Raw genomic sequence first — 24313 nt, forward strand, 5'->3', positions numbered from 1 at the left:
GTCTGCGGGTATAAGAAAGTGTGCAGAAGTGACTTGCTTTACAGCCAGAATATTCTCAGGAGCTATCCAGCTGGTTGTCTCTGGGTACAGATTGTCTCTGTGCACAGATTTGAAATAAAACTCTTTTCTCCAAAGAAGATTTATTTCCTGGTACTTTTGTTCCCTCCGAGGTCCAGGGGATGGCGTGGCTAATGGATCCCTAGGTAAATAAGGCTTCATCTTTCTGGGGGCTCGTCCGGGATAAGCCCCCTCCCCAATACGGACCGGAGGGCCAGGCTCAACAAGGTGAACAGCTCCAGTCGGCGTTCGCATTTCCGGTGCACACCCTGCCAGTTTGTAGGGGGAGATTGCCACACCGTCCTGGAGCGGAGACATCTAGTTGAGGGAGAATAAGAGGACAGAACGGCGCCGAGGGGACAGGTCCGCAGCGGAAAAAGGTAAGCCCGAGGGAAAGGGCTAGGGGGCCCGATGGAAAGGGCGAAGGGGCCTGATCAGCCTCACCTGGTAGTTGGCAGTACAGTGCCCGTGCAGTAAGATGCCACCAGGAATAAGGGGATTGGTTGCGCAGTAGGGTGCCAGCCACCAGGAATAAAAGGGGACTGCTGGTAGCAGTAAGAGTGCCACCAGCAGAAGTTGGGAACAGAAGAGGGAATGGGGCGCCAGTAAGGTTTGGGAAAGGGAATGGGGCAGAGGGAATTGTGTGTGTGTGTTTTTTTGGCACGTTGCATGTCAGAATTATTTTGGTGTATTGCATGCTGGAGTTATTTTGGTGTGTTTAGTGTGTTACATGTTGAAATTATATTGATGTGATTTGTATGTTGTATGTTGCTATGTTGCATGTCAGATATTTGGAAGGCTTTATTGCTATGTTGCATGTCAGATACTTGGAAGGTTTTTGGGGATTCAAGCTGATGAGGGGAAGATGAGGACATTGTGAATTAGACTGGCCTACCCAAAAGAATAAATTGGCCGTCCATCTAGATTTGCAACTCATTAATCCATAATGTCAGAACATTTTGAATGACCGTTCTGACCAAATCCCCTACATTTCCACATGGAACACCAATGTGGAAAAGAACCCCCCCCCCTTGGCTAAAGTCATGCTGCCAAAAGTCTCAGGCAGCCGTATCTGCTCAGTCAGGAAGACAGGAGGACAACCCCCAGTCCTCCAGGATTCAGAGAAGGAAGAAGATAAAGTTTTAATGCCCCCACCGCCTTATGCCCCGGCAACAGCCCTGGCACCACCCCCGCCACAGGGAACAGATGGCCCAGCCCCCAATCCCGTGGACAATGCATTGTTAGACCTGGGCGAAGATGGAGAAAGGGAGGAACGAGAAGAGTGATGATTTGGGGATTCAAATTGAAAAGAACAGAGACTCAGAACTTTATGTGAGGTGGACTTGCCAACCCAGGGAACTGCGTGGCTTTGATTTGCAATTAATCAACCCCCTGTGGCAAATCAACCCCCTGTGGCAAAATATATTAAATGTCCACCCAAACCAGATCCCCTATATCTCTACATGGAAGACCAATGTAAAAGAAAAGAATCTACCATGGCTAAAGTCTTACTGTGACAGCAACACACAGAACAGGATTTGTACAGTGAAGCCTCTGGTGTCAGAAGACCCAGAAGATGAGGAGAGGGGAGTGATTAAGCCACCACCTTACACTCCACCAACAGCCCCCTCCAACCCCCCCAGGCCAAGATCAAGAAGCACAGGGAGGTGCTGGTGTAGGGGGAGGAGGACCTGCGAAGGAAGATAGTGAGACGGAAGAAGAGGAAGTGGGGACAGGCGGCGAAGAAAGTATGTCTCACAGACAGTATGAGAAAACCAGGAAGGATCAGGCAGCCGGAGTAATGCCCCTTCAGAGAGTTTATGATCCACCAGCCCCTGTCCCAGCTGGACAAGCGAAGGCACCACAGACAGCATATACTCTTTTCAAGTGCAGATGTTTGTAAATGAAGAAATCAGAACCCCTTTTTTGAGGAGAATCCAGCAAAGACTGTAAAATTGTTTGAAGGGATTTTTTTTTAAAAAAAAAAAAACCTATAATCCCACTTATGATGATGAACAATATCCCCTGGACTCACTACTAACTACAGAAGCATTGCTTGGCCCCTGCATGAGTCAACTAGGGGAATAGAGAGGGAACAGCAACAGGCTTTTCAGGATTTCAAAGTGGCATTATAACAAGCCCCAGTGCTTGGCATCCAAACCCCGAGAAGCCTTTTACCCTGTTTACAGATGAAGACCAGGGGGTAGCCAAGGGAGCCTCATGCCAGAAACTGGAAAATTGGCAGCAACCTGTCGAATACTTGTCAGAGAAGCAAACCCCAACAGAACAGAGGTTGCCCCCCCCCCCCCGTATGAGAGTGATTGTGGCAGTGGCCACCCTATTCACAAAGGCAGATAAATTCACGTTTGGACAGGACACCAGCTGTGTAACTCCAAGAGGAAGTGCCAGATGCTGTTATTACATTCACGCCTGAAGTTTCAGGTTACCACAGCCCTTAACCTAGCTACCTTATTACAGGTAGGAGAAGGTGAACAAGGGAGCTGCCCACTCAGTCTTACCTGTGCCTGTAACAAAACCCACAAACCAAGTGGTTAATATAATTGGAGCCACAGGTAAATCACAAAAGGCCCCGTTTTTGCAGTCTGTTACCTGCTGCCTAGGTGGCTAAGTAGTCCAGCACAATTTTTTTGTATATACCAGAGTGTCCCATTCCTTATTGGGCCGAGACTTGTTAACAAAATTACAAGCCCAGATTTCCTTCCAACCAATGGGGGAAGTAATGATGACAACTGGACCAGCAGGAGAGTTTTCTTTAGAAATACCCCTGAGAGACCATTGGTGCTTGATGATGGTAAAAGAAGAGGAGGGAATCCTCCCTGTTAGCCTGCTTCATGATGTTGACCCTGGACTATGGGCAGAGGATAAAAACCAATGCCCCATCCCACGACAGGCAGCTGAAGGAGTGGGTGCATTTGAAGCGATTGATTCAACATGGAATCTTGAAACAATGCCAATCACAGTGAAACACCCCACTGTTGCCAGTGAAGAAGGACGATGGTGGGTACTGCATATAGGCCCCAAAGTTCTGGAAAAAAAGGAAAGGATGAAAAGGACTTTGAAAAACCACTGACCCAAGAAACAGGGTCTAATTGGGTGTTCATGTTGCCCTTGGCTTTGCTTAGAGTCTGTAGCCTCCCATTGAAACGTATTCACTTGTCACCCTTTTGAAGTGATGTTTGGGAGACCGGTTCCTTATGTGTGCATGCTTTCACCTATCCCTGCTCAAGATGTGGAATTGAACAATTATGTACAGTCTCTCTCTCGAGATTCTCTCTCTCAACCCAGGCCCGAACTCCTTGCGTGACCAGTTTGAGCCAAGTGACGAGGTGTGGATAAGACTGGTCCCAGGCACCACTGCAACCGTGCTGGAAGGGCCCATCTGCTCTCCACACCCACAGCTGTGAAGATCGCTGGCACCACCCCTTGGGTCCACCACATTCAAGGAGGAAAGCTGCTTCAGATTGGACTGTGTCTCAGCATCCTGAGTGACGACTGCCTTGCTGATATCACTCCAGAGGCTGATATCTCTACGTACGGTGAAGAATTGGATGGGAGGGGCGCCCGCAGGCAGCGCCCCCAACGTAGACATTTGTTCTCCAGCCAATTTAGAGGCACCACCAGAACTTTTGATATTGGTACCAGAACTCACTCCAGATGATGTGGAACCACGTTACACCCTTGATGTACAGCAGTGGACCAGCCAAGAAGGAGCAACGCTCCAGGAAGGACCAGACAGCCATGTTTTTGTGCCCCAACATCTGGCCAGCACAATTGTAAAGAATTACCACGAGTCCACCCATTTGGGAGGCCCAGCTGCTAAAGCACACCTTGGGAGAATATTCTACCTCAACTAACTGCTGCTATAACTAACTGCTGCTATATCCCAATATGTGCCCTGTGCGCCAACCAAGAGACTGAGAACTATCACCCTGTGAACTTCTATATGGCAGGCCAACCCCTTTCGTCCGAGGCATCCCCGCCAGTTTGGGGCAGATGGGAGATCACATCACCCAAGAACAAGTGCAATCCCTGTGTTTGTTGTGTGTGTTTGCTTTCTTTCCAGGTATTCCCTCGAGCGTACACCTGCAGTCCCGCGGCAGTCTCGCTGAGCCGGTTCACCAGTTCCTCTGAGTGACAGCGTCTGGCGACCCCCTCATCCTCAACTGCAGTGAAAGTAATCGAGGTGATCCCCTGGGTACATCACACGCATCTGAAGAAAGGTGTCTGGACTTGCAAAAGAAATCCTGCTGACCCTCTGAAGTTGATCATCACCTTGTGTCTGACGCTACCAGGAGAAAAAGCGTTAGGCCACGGACAACGACTAATCATCACAAGGACAGTTACAAAGACTTTCTCTTTTCTCTCTTATTTTCTTTATTGACTTGCTCTATGTCTTATTGCCCTGACCCTACCGAACCATACCGCCCTTATTGGCCTGCTGGCCTCTGCTACGACTGGTTCGTCTTGCCGGTGGTAAGGGATGGCGTGCTCCTTGGCTATTGGAAACTGGGGTTTGATGAGATTACCATATTGAGACACCCCACTACCCCGTTGTGGCTCCTCTCCCACACCACTGACCAGCACGCGTGGACAGTACTCTTACGGGAAGCTGCAGAGACGATCGAAATCTATCTAGTTCTGTACCGCTCTTGCTGTTGTGGGAGGGTAGTCAACTGTTATCCGGAAGGTAGAGCACTGTACCAACCTCAGTTGATAGAACAGGTCCTACTCTTAACCCAGGTGATAGAGGGGACAGAACCTATCTTAATGCAAGTATTGCAGGGGTGGGAGCCTTAGCCAGGTGTGCATTGAAATTACTAAACAAGTGCCAGTAAGAATTGCCACCCCAGGATTTCAGCTTCCATATGTTCTGGTCACTAGGGAGGCAGCACAAGAGTTCAATCCACCCAACAGGGCTAGTAGAAAAATTGACCCACATAGTGGGAGCATCAGCTCACCGGTGGGCTCTCATCCTTGAGGCTCAACAGGTAGTCGGGTACAAATATCAGTGGGCTCTTCAACAATGAGCACACCCCTGAATATTGGTGGGAGGAACCATGAAGATATTGGGTTTGGTGGGTAGGAGTGATATGTACCGCCCTTGTCATATGGATGCTCTCGTATTTCTGTTGGCATGAACGGTATCGTATTTGTGGGAAGAATAGGCCCAATAATGCTTCTATTGCTTCTTTGCTTCTGTATACCCTGCTCAATGCAATGCCTGCAACATATGATGGGAAAGATGATGTCTCGCATGATGAGACCTCGCGTGATTGCTGTAATGAGAGAATATAGACCCCTACCCCAGAACGAATCTAAGTAATAGATTGTTCAAAAGAAGAGGACGGAGTAAAGGGAGATAGGTTTCTCTCAATATTTTATTCTGTTGATATTATTTACACATAGTAAATTCCTGCACTCTGCTAGGATGGTTACACAGCTCAAACCCAAAAATTGCAGTTATTTGCAAAAGTCTAAAACAGACAGGTCATGAGGCCACTTCCTGCCTAATCAGCTATTTGGAACTGCTGATGCTAGCTACAGGTCAGAAGGTCGCTTCCTGCCTAGCCAGAAACTGCTGTTAACTGAAAAACCACAAGCAAGATGTTTCCTGCTTCACTTCTGCTTTTAAGGAAGAGATACGAAGGAAATGCTTAACTAGCAAAAGAGGACACGTGTACAAGGAGGTGGAAGAAAGACAGGAATGTCTAGCAGGCAATATTTTGTTCTTAGCAAGCAATATTTGCTAGCCGATTTGGGGAAGTCTGCGGGTATAAGAAAGTGTGCAGAAGTGACTTGCTTTACAGCCAGAATATTCTCAGGAGCTATCCAGCTGGTTGTCTCTGGGTACAGATTGTCTCTGTGCACAGATTTGAAATAAAACTCTTTTCTCCAAAGAAGATTTATTTCCTGGTACTTTTGTTCCCTCCGAGGTCCAGGGGATGGCGTGGCTAATGGATCCCTAGGTAAATAAGGCTTCATCTTTCAAGGAGATTGTATTGTAGAAAGGGAATTGCAGTCTGGAGAAGGCAAGCTGAGAGGAAGGAGCAGGAAGTACTCAAACCAAAAGGTTCCTGTCTCTGTAACCCATCCCAGCAAAATGCAGATAAGCTCCAATAGACAAGGGGGGAAGACTCAAGAAGAGCAGTTGCAGACCTTCGAACACCCCAAGCAGGCTTTGGAAGGCACAGTGTTTAGAATGAGGAGGAAGAGATGAGTGGTGGTGATAGGTGACTTCCTGCTGAGGGGGACAAAGGCAGGAGGGTGTGGAGGAAACAGGGTGCCATGGGAGGTGTGCAAGAGATGGGCTGCACCTTACAGTGGTTGGCAAGAATATGTTTGCTAAGAGTCTCGCAAACCTGATGAGGAGAGCTTTATTTTATTTATAAATATTTTTATTAATTTCCAATTATTAAAATCCAATATAAACCACATTTTATCAATGTCAAATTACAATTTAAATTCAAATATACAGTGGTACCTTGGTTTACAAACTTAATCCATTCTGGAAGTCTGTTCTTAAACCAAAGTGTTCTTAAACCAAGGCGCGCTTTCCCATAGAAAGTAATGGAAAATGGATTAATCCATTCCAGACTTTTAAAAACAACCCCTAAAACAGCAATTCAACATGAATTTTACTATCTAACGAGACCATTGATCCATAAAATGAAAACAGTAATAAATGTACTGTACTATAAAATAAATAAAACAGTATTGTAAATGATAAAAATTAGAATTAAATTATTTTCTTACCTGCACTGATGATAGTCATTGTTTGGAGGGGGGGCTTTTATCCATGTCCACAGTCACACAATCAATCAATCAATCAGACCCCTCCCCCATGCTGCTGTGGGAAATGCTCCCTAGGGGGAGGAGTTGCGCGCCTGCCAACCTGGGGCTACTCAAGGGTTTGCAGTACCAGCACCTTTCCCCCTCAAAGGCTAAAAGTGTGGTACTTCATGGTGAGTACTGTGAGGGGAGAAAGACTTTCTGTTGGTCATCAGACGGTGGCTTTTCCACCTTCCAGCCCTTGGAGCTTCCCAGACCAGGACTTTGAGAGCAGCAGAAGCCGTTGGGAAGAGAGGAGTTCAGGGATATTTGGAAAAAAATAATTTTATACTTTGTGTGTCCTTGTTTCTCAGTTTGATCCTTTTATATGGTTTTGTATGTTTTGTGGTATTTTATGCATTGTGATTTGCTTTTATTTTTATTGATTGTAGATTAGTAATTCTTTATTGTAATTGATACGTGTAATCTGTAAACTGTTTAATTATTATTTGATGTTTAATTTTACTGTTTACTGTCAGATTATAATGAATCATTAAATATTGCTTTATTTGTTATAAGTTGTTTATTTTAAAGTTATTCTGACTTTTTATATTGGATCAGCTTCTTGCTATTAATGTTTGATGTTTTATTATGTTTTTATATGTGTTGGACGCAGTCCAGAGTGTCTGGGGCAACCCAGCCAGATGGAAAGGGTATAAATTAGAAAATATTATTTTTATAATATAGTACCAGCACCATTTTTCTTTTTAAAAAGCACTGGCACAATCCATGTTGAATTATTCACAGTCTTGAGTTTGCAAGCCAAGGGGGCTTTCAGTTATTCACGAGACAGCATTTGCAAATGTACTTCTTCATATGTACATGTTCACTTGCAGCATAAGCCTTTTAAATGAGCTGATTCATTATGCGATTCGTTGTTGTGCTGGCCTGACTGCTGTTTCTAAAGGGAGCTTATCTGAGTAGTTATTATAGCACAGCTGATTAGATGGCTTGAAATGGATCGATGTGATTGATATGGAAGAGTAAGTGCGGTGGTTCTGGGGAGGCTGAGAAATCTGGCACTTAAATGGATGCAGTTAGTAGAAAGTGGCTGCGTCAATGGAGATGTGAGCCATTCTCTTCCATTACTGAAAGTTCCCCCCCTCTGCAGGCCTGGTTTGGTCACTGATGACCATTAGGCTGCCCTTTCTCCTGAAGCAAATCCTATTGAGCTCAATGAGACTTCCTTCCAGATAAGCAAGTAGAGAATTGCTGCCCAAGGCAAGTTTTTGACTCCTGACAGAGTTGGTTGGCAGGAATTTGAAATTGTAACTGGTGATGAACACATCTCTTTCACCACATCAAAAATTGGTTCTCTTATTGATGTAAATCAGTCCAAGGATCCAGGTGGTCTAAAAGTATTTTACTCAGTGCTTTTTTTTCTAAAAAAATGTTTAAAGGTACTCTTATTTTCCTACTCATATTGAAATACTGCCCCTCAATGTCTCCAGAGACAAAGTATGAGTGTTTTCAAACCATGAACCTGGTGCCTAAGTTAAAACAATTCTTTAAAAAGGTAGTCAAAAAGACTCTTCTTAAAAACCTAAAAACTCCCTTAAAAGAATCAAGTCTTTTTAAAGAATTGTTTTAATTTATTTTGACTACGGCAGACCAACACGGCTACCTCCTAGAATCTGTTGCTTAAATTTAGGGATAATGCGGCTGCATCTAGAGTCAACCTCACCTCCTAGGGCAGATGAACCACTCACAAATAGTACTTTCATCTTATCAGAATTATCCCTCCTACAGGTTCTTACTGCTCCAGATTGTTATTCCCCTCCCCCAATATAGAAGCTCAGCACATTCTATGCTGATGCCATCATGCTAAATATGGAAACCACAGTGCTGTTTCTAAAGCAAAGCCACATTTTGATTTGTTACTGCCAAACATTTGTTTTTCTGAGTTGGATACATAGGGAAAATAAGCAATATCACCGCTTAGCTATGTTTATAAATAGAAATTTATCTTAATAACATTTTACTTTTGGCACAGACCTTTCTGAAAGTCCAAAAGCTGCTTGCAAAGTATTTGCACAAATGCATTTTTTCCCTTTGGGACTTCAGCGATACAATTTCCAGAGCAGCAGCAGCAGCAACAATTGATCTGTTAAAAACTGTTAGTTAAAATGGTGTCCGTGGGGTGGGCCCTGCTGGCCATAGAGCAAGCAACAGAAATTGAGAACTCCCAGAGAAAATACTTTAAAAGATGGATTTCTCACTCTGAAGTACAAGTATTATGAAGCAAATAAACTTTTCAAGCAGGAAATGTAGAAAATAAAGATATGGAAAAAGTGCAAAGAGAATTGATATTTTTGAAAAGAGAATTTTTTGAGCATAGTTATAAAAATTCCAAATTGCTGGCCAAAGCTGTACAGTCAAAAAAGTAAAGATTAGCCTAATAATAGATAAAATGGGTAGTATTCACAACTTGATGAAAGATAAGTTGGGAGTATTTCAGGAGTTTTACCAAGAGTTAGCAGGTAACAATTCTTTGGGGAAGATGAAAGAATATATTGAGACACTGGAAGATGAAGCTAGAAAGGAGGGAACAGAAATAGGACCACGGGAAATTTCTCTTTGGGAAAGGGTGAAAGTAAGAAACCCTTTAAGCTCACACCAGAACGTGTGAAAGTCTGACTGAGGTCCATGGAGTTGCCTCTCAGTCAGCTGTTTAGGCTGGCAGCGCAATCTTAGCCATGTGGAAGACTTCCTTCCTAATAAGTCTGTTTAGAATTAAAGCCTCAGCCGCTGCTCTGAGAGCTGGCAGACAAAACGTGCTTTTCTTGGACATGCCAAATGTGATTCTTTTTGGTGCTGTTGTTTTGTAACTTCTGTCCAAAAGTAAATTGATCAGAATGCTTGGACTATTTCCCCCTGAATTGGCTTACGTTAAAAGAATGATAACAAATGAAACTAAAAAGCCAAAACATTTTTGAGGAAAGAGTAGAATTTATACTGTGGGAAAAGTTTTTCATGTGCCCATCTAAGGTGTCTGTATGGGACGGCTCCATGTGAAACTGGTAAAGCAAAGGGAACTCCATGTTAGTATAAATCACTCGGCTGTCATTGCACTCGGAATTTTTCTTGGGGCTGATATTTAATAATCTAATGGGAACCGAAATCGGCTGTCACTCGTTTAAGGGAAAGGGTTGTTTAAAAAATTTAAAAAACAAACAAACCCTAAAAGCCCAGTTCCATAGTGCGACCTTTAAAAACAGAACAACTTTAAAGCAGGAGTAGCATGCCAGGTGGGACGCGGATGGCGCTGTGGGTTAAACCACAGAGCCTAGGACTTGCCGATCAGAAGGTCGGTGCTTCAAATCCCCGCGACGGGGTGAGCTCCTGTTGCTCAGTCCCTGCTCCTGCCAACCTAGCAGTTCGAAAGCACGTCAAAGTGCAAGTAGATAAATAGGTACCGCTCTGGCGGGAAGGTACACGGCGTTTCCGTGTGCTGCTCTGGTTCGCCAGAAGTGGCTTAGTCATGCTGGCCATGTCTCAGGGACCCCCCCCCCCATCATTCAGTTTGTACAAACTTGACACACACACACACTCACACACAACATATGCTATGCTTCTGTTACAAATTCATAGAAAATCAACCATATATCGGATCTGCACCATTCCACTTTTATTTTACTCCATGAAGGAAGGACTACAAAATGGGGAAAGTTTGATACAGGCCAGCCATAATCCCTTGAGCATACCAGCACATACACAGGAGCCCTGCTCAGTTGCTATGCCAACCCTGATGGTCCTAGACAGAAGACCATCAAGGTCACAAAGGACTTGCATATGGGAGTGGATTCAACATGGCTTAGTCATGCTGTGTTAGTGGATTCAACTTGCATATGGGAGTGGATTCAACATGGACTGGAACAAAGGACAATGATCAGATCTTCCCTCTGGGGGCAGGAAAGTGCCAGCTCCCTTTTGTCCTCTGGAAATGACTCATGGGGAGGGGGAAAGGAGGAACCAGCCAGGTGACAAGACACTCAGGTTACCTCCACAACTCCTCCCTCAACCCCTCCTTTTTGTGATGTGTCAATGATGTGGTCATGATGTAGTTGTGATTTAGTTCTAGGGGTGTAGTTTGGGGGATTAGTAACTAATAAAAGTTGGGGTCTTCTTTTGTTCTGTGCTTCCATTTTGTTTCACCTGGTGGCAGGTGGGAGTCCTGTCGCAACAGTCTTCAATAAAGACCAAGCCTACTGGCTGCTGTTTTGCTCTGGTATTCCTGGTTGGTGTCCTTGTTTTTTTGTCCAAGGGAGCCCTCGGATTTCTCCGTTAACAGCCACATGACCTGGAAGCTGTACGCCGGCTCCCTCAGCCAATAAAGCGAGATGAGCACCGCAACCCCAGAGTCAGCCACAACTGGACCTAATGGTCAGGGGTCCCTTGACCTTGACCTTTAGCATGCCAGGTGTTGTTGGACTCCAACTCCCATAACTCCCAGCCAGAATAGCCCAATGGTCAAAGATGATGGGAGTTGCAGTCCAAGGACATCTGGGGAGAGCTGCCCATTAGCCACCCAATTTTTTTACAGTGGTGCCTCGCAAGACGAAAAGAATTCGTTCCGCGAGTCTTTTCGTCTTGCGAGTCTTTTCGTCTTGCGATGTTTTTCATCTTGCGAAGCACGGTCCGTCGCAACTGCGCCTCTTCAAGCAGCTTTTTAAAAAAAGTGCAAGACGTTTTCGTCTTGCGAAGCAAGCCCATAGGGAAATTCGTCTAGCGAAGCATGCAAAACCGAAAAACCCTTTCGTCTAGCGAGTTTTTCGTCTTGCGAGGCATTCGTCTTGCAGGGCACCACTGTATTTTAAATCAAGCCAGATTTCCAAATGTAGCCACGATGATGACATTCTAATCTCCTGAAGGAGGAAGGTGGCGTGTTTGAGTAAGACTCAGTTCAGATGTCATGGAGCTGAACATTGTGGGTTTGTAAACTCTGCCCCCCCCCCCCGCCTTGGACTTGTGCACCCTTTTTCTTCTTTGGGTGTGAAATAACCCTAGTATTCTCTTAATAATTGAATCAGATAAATTGGTTACAGTTGAACTGCTTCCAAATTAGGAATTGAAACCCACTTAAAATTGTGATTTCAGTTCCAGGTCTAGGGGCAGACTATGGCCAGTGCAAACTACAGTTTTTTCTGATTCAGATGTCTTGGTAAACTATGGTTATTTCCAACATGGAAAGGGAAGGGGAAGGGGGCACATGGAGGGAGGTAGAGGAGGAGGAGTATGTGAGCCAACATACTCAGGATTTATATTCCTGTGCCACATTTCCACATTAACTTTGATATTAAAAGACCTGTGATGCCTCAGTCAGTCTGATATAAAGCCCAAAATTAGTAGTCTTGCTTGATTATATCTTTAGGCACTAGGCCATTCCTCTTCTCCCAAACCTTTGGCTAATCTATGGCCTTTTACATTGTGTGTGTGTCAGTTATTGTTTTTGTTTGTTACTATGGTGTGTATTTTTGTATGTTTATATTGTAAACTAACCAGAGATCTTTGAATGAAGGGTAGTAGAGAAATTTAATTAATTAATTAAGGCTTGCAAACTTTTTTTTTCTGCCAAGAATCCAGTGCCTGCTGTCTTCAAGTGCGTGTCTGTTTCCCTTAAACAGAAAAAATCCTTGGTCATGTGATTTCTGAAGGTATTTGGGGTGAAAGCAGGTGTGTGCGCGCGTGCAGAAAATGACATTCAATCTGAAATGTGCCTGCTCATAAATCTTCTTTTCAACAAAGTATCATGTCTCAGTCAGAGCAAATGTGAAGAGCTCTTTGCTATCATGAGTGAGACAAACAGAAAAAGGTCAACTCTGGGTAAAAAGAGCATTTTGGAAATCATTGTTTATACTTTGGCACCACATAATCTTGCCAGAACCCACATGGCTTCTGAGAAGCAACTTTTTGAAATTTGTGTGCAGCAGAAGATAAAAGCTCCAAAAATGGATCTGCCTGGAGAATCTAGCGCTCAGGTGGTGAAGCACCTAGCCTCGAAACATCTTCCTCCCCAGTGACCATGTCTTCTCTCTCCATCTCTCTGTCCTTGCAGTAAGTGGTGAGGAAAATAAAAGCAGCCTTGTAGTTTGGGTTTTAGCTTAGTATCTTATTTTCGTTGCGAAGGCAATTGATATGTAATTCCTTTGCAGAGCCAGACTCTTAGGAAGTGATTCTGAGGATAAGCAGCTCTGGCTCAGATGAAGGCCAAAGGGCTGCAGTGCTTCCTTGGTGCAGACCCAAGTTCTTCATCCTTCTTTTATAGGAAGTACTCTAAAGATAATGCTATTTTGAGCACCTACTGATTATAAAAGACTTTACTAGATAAGGAAAAAAAGAAACAGTGATAAACAAATGCAAAGAGAATGGTTTCATGGCGCCTCCAAAGAGATAAAGCTGTCTAGATGGCAGTGCTAACTGGGCCAACTGTTACAGGAGACATACACAGCAATGTCTATTTAATTGCTCCTCACCCAAACTAATTTTTTAGTTGAACTCATACACAGATGTTCCACACCCATTTTTTAAAGTTTAGACTGGAATGTTTTGTCACTTTGGTTTTTAGCAACAGCAGTTGACACTTGTTTCCATTATAAGATCCAGCACCAATTATTTTGTCTGCAAGAAGTGAATGCTTCTGGAGTGATACCTCAGGGAGTGATTTCAAGATTATTATTTCTAGAAGTGAGTCAAAAGTGCAGTAAAATACAGTTCCAAAGACTGTAACAAATTAGTAAAGCAACATAAATACGAATTCTTCATTTAGTATTTATCTTCAGAACATGCCTTTTCACAGTCCATTCATCAGCCATTTATCATTTATTATCCACTTTGTCAGCCTTGTCAATAACTTCCTCTGGAAACATAAGAGCCAAAGGATAACACAAAGTTATCCCAAAGTGCTGCAGCGACTCTGCGTTACTTAATACACTGGAAGAACAAAATTACCATTTTATTGTTATACTTGTTTAGTCAAAAGCCACACTAAAAGTGTTGACTAAAGAGAGATCATTTTAAATTACAAATATTATTTGTGAGGAGCCACCCCAGCTGAGTAAGCAAGCCCTAAAGGCACTCAGTACAAGGAGGGTAGGCAGAAAAACCCCAAACACCTTCTTTTTTCATTTTCTTGGCAAACCACTGGTCTTGGTTTTCCTCATTACCGCATCTAGGTCTTCAGAGTCCATCAGGAACTCTTCAAGTTCACTTGTGTGAAATGCTGAAGGCAGGAAGCCAAAGGTTGTCGTCCTTGAAGGCCACTCATAACAGTTGGGCAGGTGCTTCTTAGCCTACGGAAGTTGGATCAAATGCTCTTGGTTATTTGTAGCATTTGTTAGAAGGGGCACATTAAAAAGATCTGAGTATAATATTACAGCTTTTATGGATCCTCTAATGTGAAACATCTTTAGGATTCCTTCAGACAGATTCTGAAGCAATTTCCTTGTGTCATAATAAGCTCCCTCCACGGAGTGTTTTATTTGTGGCTTGCATTGAATATTTCATTTTCTGAGACTGTGGGGAAGGCTGGAGTTGCCTCTGTTTCCACTTTAATATCTCTGTGGCACACTGCAGTTATCTGCATGAAAATCTTGTTCTGTACGAAATATTATTCTCTGCCAAGTGTTATTCTGAAGTGATTTCCCCAAGGAGAAACACTCAGCCACCTTCCTCACTTCCTACTTTTAAGAGTGTCAGAAAGCTTCTGTCTGCCATTTGGTTTCTTTCTAACTTGTGTTCATAGAAATAGCAAAGTTGTTGGGAAATGTACGGTATCTTTTAGGGCAAATCATGTAACAGAATGAAAATATAAAAATGCATTGCTTAACATGTAAAGAACACTTGTCATAACAAAATAGAACGTTACGAACTCCAGAACAATAGTGAGTGGGAATGACTGAAGTGACACGTTTGTTTTTCTGCAATTCTACATAATATGATGAGCTATGTTTAGGTCGACCACTTACGGCGTAGAGCTTTCTTTGGGGATGTATCTCTCTTTTCTGGGGTTGTTTTTTTTTGGGGGGGGCATTGTGTCTTGTGCTGAACAGCAGGTAGACGATAAAGGTGGGAGTCTCTAGGGATGGAAGGATCTGTCAGTTTTGGCTGTCTTGGTTTTGCACTTTTCCAAAGTTAAATTCAGTTCTCCACATTTTGCAGCAATTTACTGTTTGTTTAAATTCATCATTTTCATGCATATTTCTCCTAATAAACACATTTTTATATACAGTTCCCCTTAATATTTCTGTTATTGTGATTGATTGGTAAACTGCACAGCAGAATTTGGATAAGTGCAAATTTGAAGGATAGCTGTGTTTCATTTGCATGTTGTTTCAGAAAGTGCAGATTTGATAGATTTACTCTGAATGAGACCTGAATTTCCTTCTGTCCCTGGGGGTGCTTGACTTACCAGGGTGCATTTTGTGAAAGTAATAGCTCCCTCCTCTCCCCTAGATTGTACATGAGCTGTGATAGATGCTTCCCACTGTGCGATATTTCACTGAGTGCTCCCATTGCCAGTGCTTCTTGCTCGTGATTATTTTGGATTTGCTTTAATTGCTATGTAAATTGAGTCCCTGGAATTTTTTCAGCTCCATCCCACTGCACTCTCTGCTGGCACATTCGTTTTCCCCTTGCTTCTTTTGATACTGTGAGCTTGCTTTTAAATGATGAAGAACATCATGGTTCATGGGAGGACTCAAATGCTCTTGTTTATTTATGCAAGAATACTAGGATGTGCTAACTAGGGCTGCCAAATCTTGAAGACAATTAATTAATCACCAAAGTTAATTAATTAATTAATTAGTTAATTAATTAAACTAATAATTATCAGCCCAGAGTTGCCACTCATTTATTGCATCATTCTGCATCCAACGCTTATGGGATGGCCATAAACACACATTTGATCCCTGAAACAGCAGGGTTTTTATTTGTTTTGTCACACTGAAACACTTCTGGCCCAGCAGCATTAATCCAAGTGATATGTCTCCTGAATAACATCTGAACGTACCTGGTGCCACCCCCCACCCCCCGAGGCCTGCCTGTCTCTTTCCCTGGCTGGGGCTGGCCGTGGACACAGTGCGCAGAGCATCTCTCCGCCGCAGCTCCAGCCAGCCTGAGCCAGGGAAGAGGCATGCAGGCTGGCAGTGGCACTGATGATGGCGGGCTGGGGGCAAAGGCAGGACCCAGCTCCCACCTCATCTTTCAATGGCTCTCCTCTGCACACTCTCCTCTGGCCAAAGCGACTGCTCCACACAGCGCTTCCGGGGCACAGCAGTTCAACGCCATCACCCTCCCAAGTGCGCATGTGCCAAAAAGAAAGGAAAAAACTGGACATTTCCTGTAAAATGTTGTTCCCAAAATGCTAGTCCCCAAAGAAGAAATGATTGGGAAAACACAGATATATGGCAACCCTATTTAACCATATCCTCTTGCTTTTTTTTACGGAGCATTGTAAATTAGCAGCCGCTTCTGGGTATAAAAATATTAGTTGTGCCACTGGCATTCATTTTCAGATAAAATGACCTACTTGTTCCATAAACGTCCGAGCCAAAGCACTGCACACAGCAGGTAGTTGATTGTCAAAACCAATCACTTACAGTAGCTTCTCTGCAGGACTCTATGAGTACACTTGCGTTCAACTTCGAGCATTGAGGCATCTGTTCCCAGTCTGCTTTCCAGGAACAGGGCACCACACACGGCAGCTGCTGCTGCTCTTCCCTCTTCAGTCTTCTCCTGGTTCTAGGAGACAGTGGGGCAGATGGTGGGGGTCCACTCATCCCTCCATTTCGCTCCTCCAAGCCCATTGTTCTGCCCTCCATCCCTGAGAGCTCTGACTATTCTTCTGACCCTGGTTCCTACCTCCTGGGGGGGTCACTGCACCCCTAAATTGATGGGTCCCTCTCCCAAGTCAGTTTCCAGCCCCCAGCATCCAACACACATGCGTCCGAGTCCTGCTTGACCTTTGAACCATCTGTTTTTATCTTGATGTGCTTAAGAAACGTATGGAGAGTGAATTCCCCACACCGGTATGTGCTTTGGAATCCACAGGTGGGTCATAATATCTGCATAGGAAACTATGTGCATACAGATCATGCAGTAGGAATTTATGCACACATTAATTTACATGCCTATGAACATATGAAGAAATGGGCATGTGAAGAAATGGAGCTTCCTCCCCCAAACATTCATTGAAAACCTGAACAGGGCTTTTGTCTTTCCGATCAAAAATTAAAAATAAAAATGCTCAGTTACTGTATTTTTCGCTCTGTAAGACACACTTTTCCCCTCCTAAAAAGTAAGGGGAAATGTGTGTGCGCCTTATGGAGCGAATGCAGGTTGCACAGCTAACCCAGAAGCCAGAACAGCGAGAGGGATTGCTGCGCAGCGCTCCCTCTCGCTGTTCTAGCTTCTGGCTTAGCCCGTCAGTCCCTTCCCCCACCTCCCTGAAAAGCCCCCAAGAGCCGCACTCCCTTTAAAGGAGTGCTCAGCGCTCCTTTTAAATAATATGTTTTCTTGCATTCCCCCTCTACAAACTAGGTGTATCTTATGGTCAGGTGCGTCTTATGGAGCGAAAAATACAGTACAGTGGTTCCCCGCAAGACGAATGCCTCGTAAGACGAAAAACTCACTAGACGAAAGAGTTTTCCGTTTTTTGAGTCATTCCGCAAGACGAATTTCCCTATGGGCTTGCTTCGCAAGATGAAACGTCTTGCGAGTTCTTGCGAGTTTGTTTCCTTTTTCTTAAAGCCGCTAATAGCCGCTAAGCTGCTAATAGCCGTGCTTCGCAAGACGTAAAAACCGCAAGACGAAGAGACTCGCGGAACGGATTAATTTCGTCTTGCGAGGCACCACTGTATATGTAGTCATTACAATCATTTAGAAATACTAAAGACAAACTGCTCTGGTTGTCGTTTACCTTGGAGCTCTGAATGTTTACACCTGAAAGAATATTGAATTCTGCAGGTTTTGTTGCTGATTTACTCTTGTTGATTTTCTAACTTGCCATAATTTTAGGAGCATACCCAATGCATTTTAAATGTAGTGTGGCACAGAGCAATTATGCATCATGCAGGTAGACTAATAAAGAAGCTGTAGCTGCAACTTTGGGCAGACAAACACCATACATTGAAAGCACATGCTTTTACCAAAGAATCCTGGGAACTGTAGTTTTTTGAGGGTGCTCAAAATTGTAGCTCTTTGAGGGTGAAACAGTTCTCGTGATTCCTGGGTGGGGGGAGCCACAAGCTTTAACTGTGTGTTGAATGTGCCTTATATATACTGTGTGGCTCTGCCCACAGCTGAGTGTACACTTTGGTGGCAATTCCTGCTTTTCCTCTCTGTAATGTGCGAAATGGGCCCTAATTGCGGCTGCCTACTAACGTGTCCTTTTCTCTTTTTCAGCTGGTATGGGGAGCTGACCAATTGTACCTACCAGATTGCTGGGAGAATGCATTGCTTCTGGCCAAACCAGCTAGTGGATGAATTCTTCATAGCGATTCACAAGCACTACTTCAAAGACTGCCCTGTCTCGGGAAGGGCTTTGAGAGACCCCCCTAACACCATATTGTGCCCGTTCATATTGGTACCCATTTTTGTCACGCTGCTCATGACAGCACTGGTTGTGTGGCGGAGCAAACGCAGTGAAGGCATTGTCTGAAGTTCTTCACAACCCCAAAGTCTCCGACCCTGAGAAGCGACTGAAGCAGAACCCCAAGCAAGCTGTGCTGAGGAACAGCTTTGTTATTCCTGTTGTGAACACCCAAAAAAGAGTATTTCTAGGCAATGCTACCCAGAGAAAAATGTTGTAACTCCACAGTCTCTAGCTAACAAGAATTTTGCTGAAGCCAAGAAAAAGCATCAAGGACTGAACCACTTTTTTCAACAGCCAAATTATTTTCCTGTATTCATGATTTGATCATGCTAAGGGCATGCCTGCACCAACGTCTCCTTCAGACCCCCTTTGCCTTTGGGTTATTTCTAGTTTTCAATTGATGCCCTTCAGCCACACATACTTACATCGACCCTCGGGTTACGTTACCTTTGGGTAACGTAACTTTCAGGTTGCAAACGCGGCAAACCCAGAAGTGTATAGTTGCGGGTTTCGCCATGAGTGCATGTGCAGAAGCGCTCTATCGCGCTGTGCGCAGAAGTGGTGCCTCATGTTGCAGACTTTTCAGGGTACGTAAGGACCCCCTGAATGAATTAAGTTCGTACCCGGAGGGTCCACTGTATTTAGGACTGTGGGCTGTTCTTTGGGTTAGGTAACTTGCAGCTGGGAACCATCTTGGAAAGGCACCCTCCATCTTTGTGGAACTGAGAAGTGACCGGGGCTGTGCAATATCGGAATAGAACAAAAGAAAGCAAAGTTCCAGGTCTAGGAGAACAGCAGAGCAGGGGCCAGAATGAGAGCAGGAGATTTGTACAAACGAGTATAAGGTGTATAATATGAAGAGCAAGACCAAATTAAAGACGCCTAAACTTTCAAATTTTGTGGTGTGTACCAATTAGGACACTGTCAGGATGCCTTGTAAAGAGCAGAAGTTAATTGCAGTGCATTCAGGAGTAAATGACACACAAAGCCAGCTGGTGCAGGCATGCCCTCAATTCATTTTGACTGCTGATAGTGGAGGAGATGAAGCTCTAGCAAATTATTATTTATATGTTTTGCCAATAATCAGCCACATAATGTATTCTGTGAGGAACCATTCTGTAGCAATTAAAATGTATCCTAGGTCTTTGAAAAGTTGGATTTGAATTTTTATGAACTTCTGTCATTAATTAGTAAATAAATTATTGCTAACATTGTTTGCAAACAGCAGCAGCAAAACCCTAACAGTTTATTAACATTGGAGGAATTCCCTACCAAGTAATTACCATTTGCAGGGCTTTCATGTCATTGATGTGACATGAATGTGCGAGAGAGAGAATGGAATCCAATGTCAAGTATCCATTGTAATTTTAAATAACAGGATTCTGTTTTGGTATCTGAGGAAGACTTGCTGCTGTAGCAACACAGATCACTTTATTCTTTTAAAGTAAGTGAATAAAATGCAACCAAAATATAGAAGTTTGCTGAAAAAAGCCAAGTTGCTTCAATTACTGCTTTTACTTTACATTTCATATAATAGCACACCCCAGGCACCCCTTCACTCAAAGAAGTCTCAAGCTTTCCAGACGGTGGACTCTCCTGGGGAAATGTAATATGTGAACCAGATTAACAGATACTGTCAACAGAAATTCATGTGCTCTCAGCAAACCAGAGGGATTTGTGACTTAAGGGCTGACTGGAGCAGTGCTGAACTCCCACTCAAAAGCTCTGCCCAATCCCCGTCCATCCCTGAAGAGTCTATGGTGCCCTGGTGGGTAGCCGGGACAGAGGGTAGGCGAGAGTTCAGTAACATCTAGAGGGCCACAGGTTTCCCATTCCTGCTGAGGACATAAGGTGGGAACAGAGCCTGGGAACTAAGAAGGAAGTACTAGCACAAGGACACCGGGGGGGGGGGGTAACTTGCAACATGGGAACAGGCGTTTGTGGTGGTGATTGTGTTGGCAGTTGAAGTAGAAGCATCAAGGGAGGTGCCCATACTATGTCTCCATGTTGTGATTTGGCATTAAAAGAGATTTGATTAATGTGGGAACTTCCACTAGTACTTCCAAAGGGTGGGAGGGGTGGGAAGTGGGGAAAGATCCTGTGCCTTTAACAGCAGGATTGGATATGATCCATGCTATTAAAAGCCCAAAAGCAAGCCAGGAGGCTCGCCACGGCCCCACCGCCATTGCCTGCGATTGGCAGCCCTTCAAAACAATTACTTAGTCCCATTGACAGTGTTTTTCTTAAAGCAATATGATTGTTATAGATTCTGACCAATAAAACTTGCTAATGAGAAGTAAGCTGAATCACTACACAACACTGACTATAGATGTACTCAACGAACATAGGTCAACTATATTCTCAAAGCAATTAAGAACCTGTGCAATTCACAGACACTAAATACCTACCTATGAAAATTCATTTGCTTCCAGGGTAAACTGGAATGAACCTATCTATGCCTTCATACTTACTGATTTGTTAATCAGTGACAAATGAATCCAACTGCAACATTGTTTGCCACCATTATGAAAGCAAAGCTGTTGCACTAGAATGACCACGAGAACCATTATGCCCATTAACTTGCTTTTTCTACGTTTCAGACTATTTCTTCCAGAAAGATGCCTGAATTTCCCTTTCCCTGTCTTTTCTCTAGGGAATTTCTCCAACATGCTTTTTAATTTTCAGTAGTGCAGGGAAAGAACAAAAATTAGGGCAATGCAGAAAGTATTGGTGCTATGCAGGGCTTTTTTCCAGCCCAAACTTGCCAGAACGCAGCTCCGGCACCTCTCAGGTGGGCACCATTGCCAATATAAGAGAACAAGGGAGGAGGCATTCATAGTTAGCTCCAGCACCTCTTTTTCTAGAAAAATAGCACTGTGCTATGTGATTCTGAGTAGTTGAAACAGTAAACACTTGCACTAGTGGCAACATTTAAACTGTGTTCAAGTGTGGCCCCATGCAGAGCACATTACAGTAATCTAACCAGGAAGAACAATGGGAAAGGAATAAACTACGCCAGGTCTGGTGTAGTGTGCTCCCTGGTTTGGAGAAATGTCAGGGAATAGGGAAGGAGTTGTTTGGCCCTGCGGACATTGCAGCTCTGACTAAAGTGCAATGGTCACAGACATATCCATGGCAGCAGGAAGGGGAAGTCAGATTTCCCTCTCCAGTTTCAGCACTTCATATAAAACTGTAGAGAGTGAGGTTGGATATTGCTTATTATCCTGGGTTGCCCTCAGGACCCAAAAAAATGAGCCCCTGCAAAAATGGCAAGTGATATATTGTGTTATGGAGAAACCACAGAAACTCAACACTGAAACTGGGCGTCGCTTATTAATTTTATGTGACACCAACTGGTATGGTATCAAAGATGTAAAGCCTGCTTTCAATTAGCCTGATTTATGCTATCATCATCTGTAGAAGAAATAAAGTAACATAGCAAAAAACAAAACAGGATAAGACCAAAACAGTATCTGCCTCTTCTAAACGACACTGGTTTTCTTGCCTCCAAAGAATGACATGGGACAGAGCAACTGCCTTGCCTTCAACTTCCACTCCATCGGGCTGTGTGTCAAGGGGCACCTTCTTGGGAATCACAGTTCGCTCCCCTCCAGAGGAAAGGTGTGGTTGGCTTCCTGGACTGGTGGCTCCCTGCACCACTGCTGCCATCCCTGCAGGGAGGGCGGGAGTCTCAGCTCTCACCCTCAGGGGGTTGGTATTCTGCGTGCTGCTAGCAGTGGGAGGGGATGGTGTGCTGGACAGAGGCTCCTGGGGATGTGGAAGAGCAAACTCTGGACCTGAAAAGATGAAAAGCGCTCATAAGACCATAAGAGCCCAATCTGGTCCAGCAGCATGTTTCGCACAACAGTGGACAACCAGATGTCCCCAGGACATAAGAGACATAAGCTCTCTCCCTCAGATCATTCACATTCAGAGGCATACTACTTCATGAGTGTTGGCCATTTGATAGCCTGACCCATTGTGAATTTGTTTAATCCCTTTAAAGACCAGTGAAGCCATCCCCACATCTTGGAGCAGCCAATTCATGGCTTAACTGGGCACCATCTAGGCTCTCCCACCAATCAGCTTCATGACGGCCTCCATATGATCAGCATAAGACTGGCTGATCCTGTCACTTGCACCGCACAGTCATCTGGGGCAGGATCTCAGAGCTGCTTCTGCACTGGTCAGCTCAACACGCAGAAGCCCTCTTCACCTTGAGTGGCTGGATTTAAGAGAATCCACAGACCCCAAAGCAGGAGGAAGCAAAATATCTGGTTACTCACAGCTCCATGTCTCCAGGCTCTCCTGCTCTTGAGTCCAGGAGGAAAGTGCCTGACACACAAAATTAAAAAGAGGAAGGCATTGAGGGGCAGGGGGAGATACAGAATCTCTTTCTAGTGACCAGATGTCAGGGCCCTCTGGGCTCTTGTGTGGGCAGAAGATAAACTGATATACCAGCTAAGTGAAGGCAGATTACCTTCCTTGTTAAGGGTGTCTCAGAGCTCTAATCAGAATTTTGGAATATATGCCATCAAAATTCACAGAAGGGAACTGTCATAACAGGAACTTTTTGTGGAAGCAAAATAATTTGGTAAAGACCAAATGACTTCCCTGACTTCTGCATCTCTTGATATGAAGAAAACTCAGTTTTCTAATGTCCACAGATACCTTCCCCAAAATGTATTTCCATACAAAGATGCTAAAAGTAATAATTCTCCCTGGTGTCCTACCTGGTAAATGGCTTGGCCAGTGTATTGAATTAGCAGAGTTGAATGTAGCATACCCTCCCTAAAGGACTAGTATTAACTGTTAACAACCACTGATCTCCATAAGCTACCAGTTTTTCTGACCTCACCAAATGGGCAAATCCAATCAGTAGCAAAGAGGTGTGTGTAAGGCTGTATCTCATAGACAGCACTGTTAAGTGTGCATCATTCTGACCTCATTGGCTTTCTCTTTAATGAAGTCAGAAGGATGCATGCTTAACAATGCTGCCTATGAGATAAAGACCACATCCACAACATGCATTTAAAGAACATCTAACACACATCTAAAGCACATGGCTTCATCTGAGTGATCCTGGGAACAGTATTTTACCCCTAACAGAGCTAGCATTCCCAGCATCCTAATCAAACTACATTACCCAGAGTTCTTATGAGGAAGCCACATGCTTTTAATGTAGTCGTACCTTGGAGGTTGAACAGCTTAGTTCCCGAACGTTTTGGCTCCTGAACGTCGCAAACCTGGAAGTGACTGTTCCGGTTTTTGAACTATTTTTGGAAGCCTAAAGTCCGATGGGGCTTCCGTGGCTTCCGATTGGCTGCAAGAGCTTCCTGCAGCCAATCAGAAACTGTGCTTTGGTTTTCGAACGTTTTGGAAGTCAAACGGACTTCCGGAACAGATTCCGTTCGACTTCCAAGGTATGACTGTACTTGTGTATGTGCCCAAAGCCACCCTTACCTCTGAGCCTTTGGTGAGGTTGGGAGATTGGTGGCTTCACAGAGTTCTGCACAGGCATTGCTTGAGCTGATGCTGTTGTCAAGAAGCGGCTCAAAGGTAGTCTTATATGACCACATCTAAACACCTGCTTCCCAGGAAGCTAGTTGTTTTTTATATGCTTGAAGATGTTTCCACTGTCCAGCCCCACCAATTCTGAAAGCAGTTATTTCAATACACAGGGACACAAAACAAATACACATAGAGGACACAACTGAAAGGGACACACAATAGAAACTGAGTAATAAAATAAACCCTATCCTGATGATTAACAGCTGAAAAGTGTCATCAATTGTCATGTTCTGTCTTCCAATACAG

General features: G+C 44.1%; 1 protein-coding gene and 1 long non-coding RNA gene across 2 annotated transcripts in view; one reads left to right on the plus strand and one right to left on the minus strand.

Moving 5' to 3' along the window:
• Window positions 1-19648, plus strand: part of RAMP1 (receptor activity modifying protein 1) — a 42779-nt gene extending 23131 nt beyond the window's left edge. The window contains exon 3 of the mRNA XM_082210266.1: window positions 18307-19648. Within this exon, the coding sequence (XP_082066392.1) occupies window positions 18307-18562 (256 nt within the window). The 3' untranslated portion in view covers window positions 18563-19648. The remainder of the gene's footprint in view (window positions 1-18306) is intronic.
• A 2168-nt stretch (window positions 19649-21816) lies between these two features.
• On the minus strand, window positions 21817-23368 carry LOC309525110. The gene is made up of 3 exons (XR_014216053.1): window positions 23230-23368; window positions 22783-22831; window positions 21817-22293 (listed from the first exon to the last, which is right to left on the minus strand). It is a non-coding gene; the product is annotated as an uncharacterized lncRNA (long non-coding RNA).
• Between the last annotated feature and the right edge of the window lie 945 nt (window positions 23369-24313).

This window comes from Podarcis vaucheri (assembly GCF_965113315.1).
Source record: "Podarcis vaucheri genome assembly, chromosome: 1".
Lineage (NCBI taxonomy): Eukaryota > Metazoa > Chordata > Lepidosauria > Squamata > Lacertidae > Podarcis > Podarcis vaucheri.